This window comes from Bombus pascuorum, chromosome 3 (assembly GCF_905332965.1).
Source record: "Bombus pascuorum chromosome 3, iyBomPasc1.1, whole genome shotgun sequence".
NCBI classification, from domain to species: Eukaryota; Metazoa; Arthropoda; class Insecta; order Hymenoptera; family Apidae; genus Bombus; species Bombus pascuorum.
The window spans coordinates 19,201,580-19,216,700 of NC_083490.1; the positions used below are offsets into that span (position 1 = coordinate 19,201,580).

At 32.0% G+C, this 15,121-nt stretch overlaps 2 protein-coding genes across 7 annotated transcripts in view; both read left to right on the forward strand.

Moving 5' to 3' along the window:
• The window catches only part of LOC132904824 (GTPase-activating protein skywalker), a 43,906-nt gene extending 34,882 nt beyond the window's left edge, over positions 1-9,024 (forward strand). For 2 of the 4 annotated variants that reach the window (XM_060955578.1, XM_060955579.1), the window contains 4 exons: positions 757-843; positions 2,439-2,597; positions 2,675-2,904; positions 3,977-9,024. In XM_060955578.1, coding sequence (XP_060811561.1) covers positions 757-843; positions 2,439-2,597; positions 2,675-2,904; positions 3,977-4,118 — 618 coding nt within the window. In that variant the 3' untranslated portion in view covers positions 4,119-9,024. The remainder of the gene's footprint in view (positions 1-756; positions 844-2,438; positions 2,598-2,674; positions 2,905-3,976) is intronic. The other 2 variants (XM_060955580.1, XM_060955581.1) reach the window with 1 other exon arrangement.
• Positions 8,794-15,001, forward strand: LOC132904836 (bcl-2-related ovarian killer protein-like). Of its 3 annotated transcripts, none has more exons than XM_060955605.1 (5): positions 8,794-8,934; positions 13,729-14,040; positions 14,218-14,608; positions 14,683-14,741; positions 14,824-15,001. In XM_060955605.1, the coding sequence occupies exons 2-5, from the start codon at positions 13,774-13,776 to the stop codon at positions 14,956-14,958; spliced, it is 852 nt and encodes a 283-aa protein (XP_060811588.1). In that variant the 5' UTR covers positions 8,794-8,934; positions 13,729-13,773; the 3' UTR covers positions 14,959-15,001. The 3 variants fall into 3 exon arrangements, with proteins under 3 accessions (XP_060811588.1, XP_060811587.1, XP_060811586.1); XM_060955604.1 differs by lacking the exon at positions 8,794-8,934 and adding an exon at positions 11,782-12,164; XM_060955603.1 differs by lacking the exon at positions 8,794-8,934 and adding an exon at positions 12,586-13,419.
• The last annotated feature ends 120 nt before the right edge of the window (positions 15,002-15,121 follow it).

Sequence of the window (15,121 nt, forward strand, 5' to 3'; positions counted from 1 at the left end):
GGCTTTCAGTGTTTCGCAAATATGATATCTCAAATGTAACAATAAAAGAAATATATACATTTGTATTCATACATTCTATCGAAAATGTTTATTTGTTACTACTTATATGTTTTACGTTGAAAAATTCAATATATAGATGGTGACTGTTACTGGTAGGCTACACGAAATGTGTTTGCTTGTCATTGATCGATAGGATGGTCGAATTTATCTCTTAAAGGCAAAAGTGCAAAAAAAATTAGCTGTTGAAAGCGCTTCAAATCGCTACATCAGTTTCGATCAGTGAATGCAGCAGCGTGCTTCATAAACTCCAGTATATCCGCAGTACAATATCACATTTTGGTCGTAACAGCTGTATAAAAAAACAAACCAAACGGCGAATGTTCGGAACGAACTTATTTTAATTTTATATACTAATTAATTTCAATGCTTTGGTAGCACATTGATTACATCATTTAATTTTCTTTTTTGAGATCATTGCATCGGTTACACTGGTTAACAGTGAGTTGGGCGTTTCATTCGTATACCTACTCCACACTTTTTGTGTGATATTAGAGGAAAGACTTGAAAAATGTGGCCGATGTTTCCTGTTATGCTCTGTGTCTCCGATGGTTTTAACCAGTGTTATAATATTTATTCCTATTTTCTGACACGTAAAGTTGAACCAAAGCTGTATGCCAATATAACTGACGGTTCTGTGTTGTCTTGTGTCATGCTGCGTTACTGGAATGATGATGGATTTAATGGTCATGGGTGTAGGGTGCACACAGTCCTGGACCGCGTGCTCTGTCAATGGGGGTTTATCCCATACAAAGCATATGCTCCCAGATTCTAGATATGCCTGATGTAAGTACTTACGGCCGTTCAACACTAATCCACAAAGAATAAAAAGTTCGGCAGTAGCAGAGTTTTCTGTAGTTCGCTGGTCGCCTCTCTGTGGCATGTCGATATTGTCGTTATTGGTGTATATACAACCGCCTTGAAGTACATATTAAATAGGATATTTAGTCAACATGGTATTTCTATCTTTGGCTATTATCAGACTGATATTAGCTTAGATCTGTAAGATACATTTCATGTCGATTGAACAATGGCAGTCGTTTAGCAGATCTTCTAGCAAAATTTTAAAAAGGGCCAGATCGATCTAAATGATATATGATTGTCATTCACGTTCAAGGTATAAGTACAATTAGTAATTATCGATTAAGTCGGCTTTTGTAGTCGCAATTTCATTGTCAATTCTCTATTGTATTCCTTACTTGCCTGAGGTTTAATTTTCTTACAGAGTATACACATTGAACTGAATGATGTATGGCCTGATTTATATATTGAAGAGAACGATGCACTCACTCGTATTCCTTCTGAATAAATTATGTGCTCAGTTTTACCATTCTCTGCTATTAATTCGGCATGTTGTCCCTCTCTTATTATCATGCATTTGTAGTGATTGTTCCTGGAATTCCTTCCCTTCAACCTCTACTAATTTTTATTGTTACATTCTTCTCACACTCCTTTTGAATATTTTTTGATGTAATTAGTGTGCAACATCAATAATAAATAAAGTAAACTTGTAGTTACAATTTTAAACCGTTTGAACACTATTCAATGTATATGTAGTCACATGCACATTTTTATTTTACATTTTATTGATCCCTTATCATATCACGTGCATTGCTTCATCAAGTTACCATTTCACAACCTTAATCTACTTATTATCATAATTTATAATATTGTATACAATTTACTTTTATATTTGAATGATGTTCTTGCTTTTTGCATGATGGTTTTGCATCTTGTGTAAGCATCTAATTTCTTAATATTTTTTAAATTGTATTTCTTGATACTTTTTTCTTGTATTGGTGTCACAGATTTTTAGAGAAAAATTTTTAAATTACGAAATCGTTATTGATAAACAACAAAAGAGCCGAATGTGATAATTATTTTAATATTAAGGGTATATAAGAATATAAAAATATTGACAATCTCATTTAGCACAAAAAATATTTAAAAGTAAATTAAAATTAATATAAGTGATTAATTATATTAATTTAATTACTATTATATTAATATAAGTAATTATACTTAGGAGTTCAATATACATATATGTATATAAAACTTAATTTTTGTATATAAATATAAATTAGCATCAAACAAATAGGTTTTAAAAACCAAATTTCATATCCGCATGATTTAATAAAATTATTCAAAAAGAAAAAAAACCGAGTAAAAGATTAGAAGAATAAATATACTTCCTTTTTATATTGTTTGGCTTGATTATTTTTTTTCAGTCAAAGGCATGGTTTACCTCTGCTATGACTTAGTTTGCTGTATTCTTGAACAACTAGAAGATTATTGAGAACTAATGTTTGCGCAATTATAAATACTGGCAGTGATTATATAAAATAGTTCTATTAATTTTTTGTACATTTATTTTGTGACAGTTATTCACGTTATGGTCCTGGCTGCCTATGCGGATCACCATGTATCAACCAATCCTATTGTATACAACAGAAGAGCATGGTTGTTCCTTGACAACGTTTTATGTAAGGGTAGAACAACATGAACCAACCCTCTTAATGATAAAAACATGTAACAATGAAGTAAGTGTATTCTCTATAGAATATTTATTTTTTTAATCTCTGCTTAATAAACATTCATTTGTACTTTTTGTTATAAGGTATTTGGTGCCTACTGCTCCACAAGATGGTGTGAACGTAACTTGAAAAATGATAAAGGACAAAGACAAGCTTATTTTGGAACAGGTGAAACCTTCTTATTCAGTTTATATCCTGAACGAGCAAAATACCCTTGGGTGGGTATGGATTCTTCGCACAATGATTCTAAAGTCCATCATTCAGCTGAACTGTTTATGGCGGCAGATTCCAAAATGATAACAATTGGAGGAGGGTAAGATTTTTTTTAAATATAATATTTATGGAAAATGTGTATACTATTTATATAAATTATGATACTCATTAATACTTCGACTGTTACGTTGGTCATATATGACCGATCACGGTTTCTCCTGTGACGCCGCGGTGGTCATTGGTGTAAAATTGTATGAAAATTGACATTCTAGGGCATTTTGAATATAATCGATAAATAGAAGATACTTTGAAACAAAAAGTGCCCCATTGAACAATTAAACATTTTTATTAGAACATTAATAAAAAAGAAAATGAGAACAAATCTTGCATCTAACAGTGCACTGTATTTGCATCCATATCTTTGAGGCGTAATCTACGAATATTATTATAAACACAGCTTAGAAAATAATCGTAAATGCTGCTTTATAATCATATATATAATTGAAGTTAGAAGTGTGCACATACCTTACTATTATATATAGAATGAGCAAATACTGTTTACTAATATTTTCTACACGTTTCAACAATATATTCTGGACTTTTTGCTTACGAAGTAACGAATGCGAATAATTTGTTGAAATAAACGAAGCCTTGTTATAATATGTTGCTATCAACTGTTACCAAAGCGCCACGGTGATCACCCATGACCACCAATAAGATAAACGGTCCATTGGGGAAGAATGTTGTCTTACATCATCAATTTATTATTATTTTGTCATTATTTACTTTGAATAATAAAAATACTTCCGTGGCGTCCTGAGTGAAACATGTGATTTCGGCGTGGCAATCAAAGTATTAACCGTTTGAGTCCCAGAAGTCTTTGAAAAAACAGGATCGAAAAATCCTGAACAGCGCGATAGCGCTCGTCGTATTTGTTATTTTCTGAAATACATCTATATTATTCTATATGCGTACTATTAGTTTATAAATATCTCAAGTTTTGTTCAATAAAAATTATTAAGAAGATAACAATGAAATACAAAATACTGTCAGTCGTCCGCAGCGTTCAAGTGTATTGGGACTTTTTGACACAAAATCTAAACAGTGCGATCGCGCTACTTGGAACTCAAATGGCTAAATTGTATTAAAAATGATTGCTTTATTATTTTCAGAGACGGTCAAGCGATATGGATGGATGAAAATATAAGATTCGGTAAAACAGATCGGTGCTCTACATTCAATAATCCACCCCTTTGTGCCAGCGGCGATTTTGAGATTAGGGTACTAGAAGTATATGGATTTGCTGGTGCTTGAAAAGAAGACAGGATTTGGCACTATAACGTATCAGCTTATTTGATTCCCTACTGCCATTTAGCGACTCTCTTCTATACATATAGTGTCGTATACATTATATACAAGTATCTTCGTATCGTATATGTGCAAAATTATCGCGCTTTTCTAGTCGCGGTATTTGTGATGCATCTTCAGTCGTTTGCGGAATACTAGTATTATTATATGTGCATGTTTCATTGTTGAGGCGCTCTAAGAGGTTCTGTACCGATTGAGATTACATAGATTTATCTCCTTCGTTTTATTACGCTTGTATGTTCGATTATTTGTCTCGACGTTTGCAGAAACAATAAGACGATTTCTACATTTATTGTGTTGCGAATTCTCTAGCAGGACATAGAATGACATGAAATGGTTGCTAACGCATAGATCATAGTCCGCGACATGGTGAACATCGACAATAATCAACGTTAAGTCATCTTTAGTTATGTTACAAATCTTGATATCTAACATGTACATATGTAAGAAATGATTGATTATTTACATGAATACTTAATATTCATTGGACCAGATGCTGTATATATATATATATATACGTACGTATATACATATATATATATATATGTATATATATATATACGTACATATGCTGCAAATTAATTTAACGGAATCTATTGTTAATTTTGCAATTTAACAACAATGCTCGTATACGTATGTGTTAATGCCTTGCAATGTTTATTTACTTTAGTATTGTTACAACTAGCTTTAATGAATTGTTGGATGTAGGAGCGAGACAAACGAAGGAAAGAGTACTGTTTATATGTTACATATTGTGTCTGTCACGCGTTAATCGTATATGTGTATATATACACTACATACATATAATATGTATGTTAATCTCATATTAATTTCTTGTAAATATTATAAATAGTGCCCCTTGCGCAAGTAGGCACATGCAACACAATTCATGCACATTCATATGTACATTAACTTTAGTCGATTCATTCCATACTGACATGAACGCGTGACGATGAAGGATGGAGTGCCTAGTCGTTTGTATTATATACGCATTTTCATTATTGTCAAATGAATCAACTAAATTTATTGTATATACATTGACGAATATCGAGCCAGCATTGTAAGAAAGAAAACGATGAAATATATTAATGGCAGGGGGCGAATGGTACTTTGAACAACGATAATACCTTTTATTTTTTAGAGATGATTACGTTTGAAGAAAAGCGAACGAAAATGTTGGTTAAATCGCGTGAAGATTGACCTGTTTTTTAAAGTGAAATACGAAAAGCCATAGTTTTCATGTAGTATATTAAGGATTTGTATATTTTATATAGAATCATGTCGATAGTAAGATAACAACTAGTACCAGATATTGAAACCTGTATGTACAGAGGAACAGTACGATGATTTTTTTTCGATATACTTTGTCGATACACTCTTCGGGCATTCTGATGAAACGTACTAATGTTACTATCGTTATTCTTTGTCTCTTTTTGTGATCAAATCTGTATCGATGTCGTATGATACATGATTAATTCTTAGAGTACCTGCTTCTTTGTTTAGTTTCTTGTTGTTACTTCTTTTTTTTTCCTTTTTTTCTCTCTTTTTTTTTTTTTTTTTTTTTTTGAATGAAAGGGAAAGATGAAGAGTGAAATTGAGCGTGCATGGAAAAACTGAAGGTGTCGATTTTAGATTCCTTGGTTGTGATGTAAAAGTGGCTGGTACCACTTTTGTCCGAGTGACAATACATAATTATAATGTTTGTGTAGGAGGATTATGTATCTTTCACCCCCCGTCATATTATCAACTGTAAAATAACGCAAGAAATAACATGTGGAAAATGTGTGCGTTATTCTTGATATGGCTATGCATTAAGGAAGAACACTTAAAAGTACTAAAAGAAAAGAGCCTAAGAAGAAACGTTCCGTACATCGGCTGAGTCACCTCTTTCAGTTTTACATTAATATAATCAATCACGTTAATTAGTTTTCTTATATCGACTCTTTATACAATTGTGCGAAACGCAAATGCAAGAATGACCAAGCAACACAACAAAGAACAATCAACACATTATACACGGCGATATTGAATTCAATTCCAAATATAACCAGCGTTATAATATCGAATTTAATCGATGCTGCTGAATCGTTTTCTGAAATTTGTTTAACATCAACGAGATAGTTCATAGTGAAACAAAACAATAACGAATCACGTTCACTTTCCAATGTTTTGTAAATCTACGATGGTACTCCCATGGTTCACACGAAGTTAGCGAAAGTAAAAGAGTACACTGCTGATCTCAACGAAAAGATACACTACGATAGGATAGCGTAAAAAATGTATGTGTTTTACATTACCAGAAACCTTATTACGCTATCAGAACGAAGTTGGGTTACTCAGTTTAAGCGTAAGAGGTATCATATTGAAAGATACTCGAGTGTATTTAGGACGATTTATTGTAATTTTAAAGATAATATAGTTACAATTTCTCAGAAATGTGAAACGTGAAATTGGGGTTAGGTTGGGGTTCACGATTGGAAGAAAGAAATAAAGCAATCGACAGAATTTATGTGTCTTACAAACACAATGCGAGTAAAAGTGCATTTTTGTACAACACGTGAGAATAGTTGAAGAAAGGAGAGTCTGCGTATATAGAGTTCCATACAGTTAAATTATTGCATTATTAGTTTATATTTATACAATTCATATACAATCCATATGTTAATTGTGTAAATCAAAGTTTGGGTTTCTACGTTACAGAGTCTTTTTCTTAACTATTCCAAGGTTGTTACCAGGAACGTTAAGGATTGCAAATGCTGCTAGTACGATTATCTTTTTCTTTTTTTTTTTTTTTTTTTTTTTTTGTAAAATTATAGTCGCGTGATAACTGAATGAATGAATATTTATTTATTGTGTATTCGTGGTCGAGAGAAAGGTAATAATAATGTGCAGACAATGGAAAGTATTATTATTCAAATTTTCTAACGTAGCACAGCATAGCATTACTTTACGTTAGTAAGTAATATATATATATATATACATATAAATATATTACATATATACGTACATACATACATATATACATATATCCATATATAAATATAAATATGCCTATAAACGATGAGAAAAGAAAAATAAACGTAATTGAATGGAGTGTTTTCAAGCTTTCCGCAGTGTTGTTATATTATAAATATATATATATATTATATATATATATATATAATGTAAGTTATACCGTTTACGAAAAAGAAGATTGTTGCCTCTTGATGCTACTTTATCATATCATCGTTGTGAATAGAATATTGTTATACACGAATTTATCGTCCCACTTACTGTTCCTTCCATTTTGAGAAGGATATCTTACACACACACATGTGACATTCTTTATTATATAAATATACTGCATGTGACCCTAAAAAAGCCAACATGTAAAACTAAAGTATAAAGAAAAATCTATTTAAAAGCATCCCATAATCCTAGAAATTGTCATAAATGAGAAGGAAATACAATTGCTTACGTTCGTACAGAAAAAATTAGTATAATTTTGGACTATGAATTTTAATAATGTGTGATAATTTAACAAAATTTTTGGAACTTTGACAATCAAAAATAAAACATAAAATCAATTGCACTTTGGAAAATTTGTAGTAGCTGAAATAATTCTTTTAAAAGTAATGTCATAAACAGTGCGCTATTTTAAAATCGAAAATAGTTATTACAAACTAATATTTTTATAAGTAATCGTTCAAAATTAACATATACAATGAAAGTTTAACGGTTTCCACTGTCAACACTTTCCAATGTATCTATTTAAATATTCTTTAGAAATATTTTACTAAATTTTCAACATCTTTAAATCTTTACATTAAAAATTCCTTGATGAGAAGATATAGAAAATTTTTCATTTTTAAAATTAGTCATTAAACTATTGTAATATGAAAATTTGTATCATATTCTTAATTTAACACTAACCTTACCATATCCGGTTAATTTAAATTTTCAACTAAAATTGTACATTCATTGTTATTTCTTTTGTTCGTCCAATTTTATGTAAATTATTATACTAAGAAAAATTGAGAAACCGATTAATCAAGTAATGTAAGGATTTACATAAAGTTAGACGAACAAAAGAAATAACAATGAATATACAATTTTAAATTAAATTTTGAAACCGGTCATTTGACCGGACCTAGTAAAGTTAATCTTAATAGTACATCCTTATATTTTTCAAGCATTATCACGATCAGAAAAAGTGAGTCTGAATTTTCATTCATTACAGTGTTATTACTATCTTAATTAAAAAGAGCAACTTGAAAAAATTATCAACTATTTCAGGATCATTTGATCAACGTGTATCCATTAATTGCAAGTTAATCTCAAATTTTCTCAGAAATGTTTTTCGTACAGTGACTCAACCGTTGTACAGCGATGTAAGTAGGGATGACACTTGTACGGCGTTCGCGCAACATCTTCAAGCTGCATCATGTGTAGTTGAAAAGTCACCAGTATTGTTCGCGCTGTGTTCCTTACAATTTCGACGGTGCGTCGCGCGTTCCCTGTAACTTTCGATCATCTATAGCTTCTTTCTAAATTGTACAACAATCTAATTGACGTAGATAGATTCACGAATTCTACAAAAGGGAATAATATGAATTGTCTGTCATAGACAACGTAAGCTTTTAATATAGTGTGTTCGATAAAGTAGTGATTAAATGTACAAACTACGAAAGTGTTTGGAACCGATTTCACACGTGAACTGTAATCGTACGAACAACTGTCAAGAAAAATAGCGATAAATCTCTGTACTTCGTTAACATTCAAGGTAACGATATATATAGCTTCTTGTTGAAACACTTGCAAATAATTAATTGTCAGTAAAAATAAATAAATAAAATTTTATGTTAGCCAATAACGACAATGTAACGATACATCTCTCCCATGAAGAAATCATTTCTTCGAAATATATTTCGTAAGAATTACGCAAAGTGAGTTTTTAACTAAAGTGTAATGCTTTTAATTTTTCAAAAGTTACACCAAATGTCAAGTATATCAAATACTTTATTTTATATTTATAAAAAAATTGAAAAGCATCGTTTGTTAATTATTGCAAGCGACAATAAAGAGATTATTTTTTGTATTACAAAACTGGCTTCAGTTTTTGGGAAATTTATAAAAGGAGGGGGATACAGCCGTTACCTGAAGAATATGTAGCCCGCATCTTTTATTCGATGTCGTCTCGACCTATATTTTCGTACTGTTAGTTACACGTCGCCCTTTCAATTCCACACTTCCTCTTCTTTTTTTTCTTCTCTCTACTTTTACGTCACCCATGAAATTTACCGGTAAACTTAATCGACAATACGATAAACTATGTAAATTTATGCAGGAAACAATCTATTTTCTAAATACAGTGTATTGTTGATAACTTAAGGAAGGAAGACATCTATTAAAACATGTGAAAAGATACGTTTCAATATGTTAGTTATGTTTATGTAACGCTACAGTTGATTTAAAAAAATTCTATCCATATTCATTTAATATTGCTCAATATATCGATCTGTAATACTGATAATATGTATATCGTGTTGAATTGTGATATTTTATCTTTTGTATCGTAGAGTGTATGTGTAATAGCTTCGAGTACTCGGTTAATTTTAATGTTTCAAGATAATTAGCTGTCTTCTTTCTCTTGCAAGAAATTACTCTCGTTTAGCGATAATATCATGCTAATATATACGGACAGCGCTATTTTTAATGATTTACTTGATCTAATAAGGATGACTTGTACGCATGTGCATGATGCATCACGTAGCTAAGATAGAAGAAATTTACAGGGTCGGGAAAAATCATAATTTTTTAAATTAATAAAATACCAGGATTTATTATTAATCTGTTTTTAGAGGAAATTCTAATCACTTATTATAAATCTTTATAACTGTATCTATTTTAAAATGTATTAAAAATGAAATGAAAAAATTCAGTCATACCTAAATCTCCTATCTCCTTTCTTCTTCCGAAGTTTAAAATATCGTGTCTTCTTTGAAAAGTTTTTTTTTTTTTTTTTTTTTTTTTTTTTTTTTTTTGTTGAAATCCAGCGTTATCAGTAAGTCGTTTGCAGCCTTTCCTTTTAGCAACGGTTGCCATTCGTATTTCGTGAATGACACCGGTGGTCTACGTGCTCAAAATACAAGATATGTTCACGACAAAAAGGTCACACGATTGATGGTTCAAAGAATTCGAATCGTTCAGCATATATTGCCACTAAGAATCGTACTTTCTCGGCATAAAGAATCACGAGGAACTCGCCTTCTCTCGATTCGTGATTTATACTCTTCATCGTCGTTCTTACATTTACGTTGTCTTTAACTGCGCTGAAAAATTTATTGACTCGCAGTGGTTTGATCGTCTGTCGCAGTTGTCAATTCACCAATTACATCCAATTTGTTTGTAATTGAATTTCAATAAGCTTACCGTATGAAATGTTTATTAACGTCCAATAGAGTAAACTTTTCAGTTAGGCGATGCTTAAGATAATTAATTCGCGTGAATCATATGATTTAAATTTCTTTCACTATTTTAACGAAGTTAATCGTTTGCAAATCTTTCGAATATTTACAATTGCTTCGTAATAATTTTATCAATAATGTTAACGATTTAATCATCTTAAACATCAGCTGACTCGAAAATTTATTCCAATTGGCAAACGTTAATGAACTTTCTTATATTCGAGTCGATTCTTGTGGAACTTAAATTTTTGAATTTGAATATTTTTTGTGCAAGGCTACTGTAAGTAATTCACCTGTTGTTCCATTACCCTGTATATTATCTTATCATCCAGGTTCAAATTGCAATGATAATATACGTGATAGAAAATATAAATATTTACGTGTATACTTTTACGAGTACCAAGAAAATTCGCCTAAAATCTAATCGCAAGTGACGCAAAAATTTCTTGCAAATGTTTCACAATTTCGGTCACGTTCGTGTCATCCATACGTGTCGTTTCCACGTAAAACTTTTCAAACACGATAAACGTTTTTTACGTTATATAATTAACATCTGGCTGTGTACTTTTGTTACTCATACGCTCAATTTTTCATACAGATAATGTCCGATGACTTTCTCGATTAAAACTGGAAATATCGATAAAACTTCTTTTCCACTAGTCCTTCGTGTAATTAGGATTGCATCAAAATATATTTTAGCTATTTTCGTATACTTTGCTAAAAAGTTTACTTCAGAATCTATTCCTTTTTTCTTTTTTCAATTTTTTTATCTTTTGACATAAAAACAGTTCCTATCACAATTAACGATTCTCGCGATAAATAATTGGCAATTAATTATGACTATGTCGTATGAAATAATTAAAGAAACCATAGAAACGATGTTAAATTAATCTTTTTTTCTGTTCCGCTATCGTTCAAGTGTGTTTCTGTGACCCAACTAATTGCTATCTTAGGCAACTCGATGCTTCAATTAATCAGTTAATTCAATTTAGCTTTCGCCTAATTAAACACCCTATTTCACCATCTCTAACGAGAATGATCGGCTAATTAAAAGGATTTAATCTCAATTGGGTGACTAGAATGTACACTTTTTACAATCAATTTACTTAATTACAAATTAATAAATATCCACAGTCTAGTCGTTAGACACATGTTCGTCATCGTTTATTTTACGTTATTCATCCATCTTGACCATTCCAAGAATAATAACAATAACTTACGAGTTCGTTGGTTTCCAAAAAAGCTAACGGGATCCGTCATATAAAAATACAAGACTGGCCTAATTAGCGGATACCATCGCGACACGGAAATAAGCCTTGGAAATTGATAAAACAAACGATTTAACGCGCCGTCACGCATTCTCCTCCAACGATAATCAACCGGTCAGCTACACCGTTGATAAGCGATAATTCAAAAACATATTACGCATATAATGTGTATGTGGAACGTGTTAGATGACAGTGAGTAATGAGGCAGTCGTGCGTTAATTACAATGAAACCAGACTTTCAATTGCGAGTCCAGGAGGAGGAGGAGGTCCTACCTATGGTAAATTCATTCAGTTCATTCATTGCTGATGCGAAGATCAAATAAATTAAAAAGAAAATTCTTTCAACTTTCCGCTTCGATACATAAATAATCCTGCAGTTCTTGCAGGGTCTATATGAACCAAAGTGAAAATTATGTTCCAATAGATATTATTAAAACATACACAGTGACTTGAATTAATTTTCCGAAACATTTGTTTCTAATACATAGTTGACTGTTTTCTAATATATGAAAACAAATATTGTTGTTGCTATTTATTCAACGTATACTTTTCCCAAATAAGAAAAAAGAAGCTAAATAATACTTCATTTCATGGGGTGTTTAAATATACTACGAGTTGCAATAATATGGAATTTGAAGAAATAGTAATATTAGTTCAAAGTTACGTTAAGTTACAACAAGTTGCGAAAAAGTGCGGCAAAATTGCCAAACATAATGCTACGTAGGCTCTCAAAAAATAATCGACCGGCTGGATATAGTTGATAATTGATAATTAACGAGCACCCAAACGACGGACAATACACAATTAGTTTTTCACATATTACCTATGACCTCTTACTATGCAAATAAAATGATTCTTTTATCGGTTAGCTTATAATTATAAAGTCACTCAGACCGTTGCAAAAATCTATCAATTTTTAATTATCAAGCCTATTAATCGAGTGGTTGATTTATTTACGAAGTTGTATAATTTTTTTAATGTAAACTCTACTAAAGAATAACTTCTCAGAACTGGTATTAATATCCACATATTGTTATCATCGCGTACAATACTCGATTGTGTTATAATTGAAAGATGACCTTAAACACGAGGCCAAACGAATAGCTTAATTAACGCGTTATTCTAATTAGGTTGACCAATGATTGAACGACCATGATTTTGCAGTTAGACGCGCGGATATCGCGCTAATTTAGAAACGAAACACACCGTGCCTAATTCCATGCTAGTTAAGGAGGCAGATGATCGAATAAAAATGAGTACATAATATGCACACAATGAAAGTGTATCTTAGCGGCGCGGCACACAAAGTGCTGCGCAGCATGTCAAATAGCTGCGCTAAATAAGGCTGCCAGATAACAACAACTGTACTCGCCGGTGGAATAATAATTGTGTTACGATACCTGGCGTAAATGTACTATGGCATTTTGTAGTGGTAAAGAAAAAAAATGCATCTGTGTGTCTCAAGATCATCATACAGGGACTGAAGATATTCATCGATGGACTTTGCCGTGTCTTTGCGACGACCAGGAAGAGGTTTCTGTAAAATTAAATTATCGTCAGAGCAAGTAGCTGTTGCACATTACCATCCATAGGTCTTGTTATGTATCTTATTAGAATTTTTACTTTTCTCTATACTCCTAAGAAAATCAATATGTGACTATGGAATTATCATATAGAAATTTGGTTCAAACAGATGTGGTTTACAACTGGAAAATAGTATAAATTAGAAATTGCCAAGAGGCTGAATGTTTAATTCTTTCTTCCATAAAAGGAAAAAAGAGAACAACCTATCCTACGAGATAAGATGTCAAGTTTTTTTAACGATCATTAAAATTCTTTAAGCCTGAAAAGCCTGAATGGCAGGAACTCTCCACGGAGGATTCTTCAATGTCTGGGCTCGTCGGATCTTTACGTGGCTTGGAGGATAATTGTGGGAACACAGGGCAACCGTATCGCAGGCACAGCCTCGCTTTATCTCTCCACTCGAATTTGGCCGCTTTTCCGCTTCCTAACAATCAAGAAGCTTCGCCTTTTCACGTCGTCGATTCAGCGCGAAGAAGATTCAGTAATGTCAGCGACGTTGTTTCCAGAAAGATTTCTCATACGATTCGATGGCGAACGGTTTCGGCTTCGATCGAGCTCACAGTATCACAGGTATTTACTTACGTATCACCATCTGTAACATTAATCTCTTAACGTAAGTTAAATGAATAATATAGTCAAGTTCTTAATATGAATTGGGAATCCAAGTGATAAATTAAATCTTCTTCCGCAGTTAACGGATTAATTGATAGCACGATAACAATTTACTTAATTAATGTTCATGTGTAGGGATCGTCGTTATGTGCTCAATACATCCGAAATCGTTTAAAACGATCTGGAATCTTTCATCGAAAGTTGGGTTTGAAAAGAATGAGAAGCGCCATGTTGCTTCCTGGAGGTGCAGTCGTTGGTGAAGTTTATCCAGAGTTAGTATCGGTTGGAGCTGAACTGGAAAAGATGCATCCAAATTTGTTCAATCGTGTTGCACGACAAATCGGTTGTGGTAGTTTCTCATCGGAACAGTCTGCCAGCGAGGCCATTGCCGATATCTCCAGGGAAATGATCAGGAATGGAGAAATGACTTGGAGCAAAGTGATAGCCCTTTACGCGGTTGCTGGTGGTATTGCCGTAGATTGCGTACGTCAGGGTAAACCTGAGTATTTACCTGCTATACAGAGAGGTAGTTATTTTAAAGTTGAAATCCTATTCCTTTAATCTTGATCTCCTTACGCTTAAAAACATTTTTAATTTGAGGTATGACGGATGTATTAGAAGAAGACCTTGCAGCATGGATACAAGCCAACGGTGGATGGGTAAGATGAAGTGCATTATATAAGGAAGATATAATAGCCGAATGTTCTTTAAATTGAAAAAAACATATATTTTTAATTTCAGTCCGCTTTAGCAACACGATACAGACCTGTTACGAAAGAAACAACGTGGTATTCGCGGAAACTTATATTTTTATTTTTATTCACCGTCTTGCTCATTTTTATGATCTCTATATTTTTAAAATTTGTAGTTTTATAATACATATAATTATGTAATATAATTACATAAAAAGTGACTTATACTTGTATAGTATTTAAATGTAAATTCTCATTTATGTAAAATATTTGTATATTAGATTCCAAAAGTTAAACAAGTCGTCGTGACATTTATCCCATCAACGATTAAAAATTTTCTTTAACTG

What these genes read in the sequence shown, in the direction of transcription:
- LOC132904836 (XM_060955603.1), top strand. Translation starts at nt 13,303, where the DNA reads ATGGCATTTTGTAGTGGTAAAGAAAAAAAATGCATCTGTGTGTCTCAA. An exon ending in TTTGCGACGACCAGGAAGAG is followed by an intron (nt 13,420 to 13,728) that starts GTTTCTGTAAAA and finishes AAATTCTTTAAG; the next exon opens with CCTGAAAAGCCTGAATGGCA. An exon ending in TTTACCTGCTATACAGAGAG is followed by an intron (nt 14,609 to 14,682) that starts GTAGTTATTTTA and finishes TTTTAATTTGAG; the next exon opens with GTATGACGGATGTATTAGAA.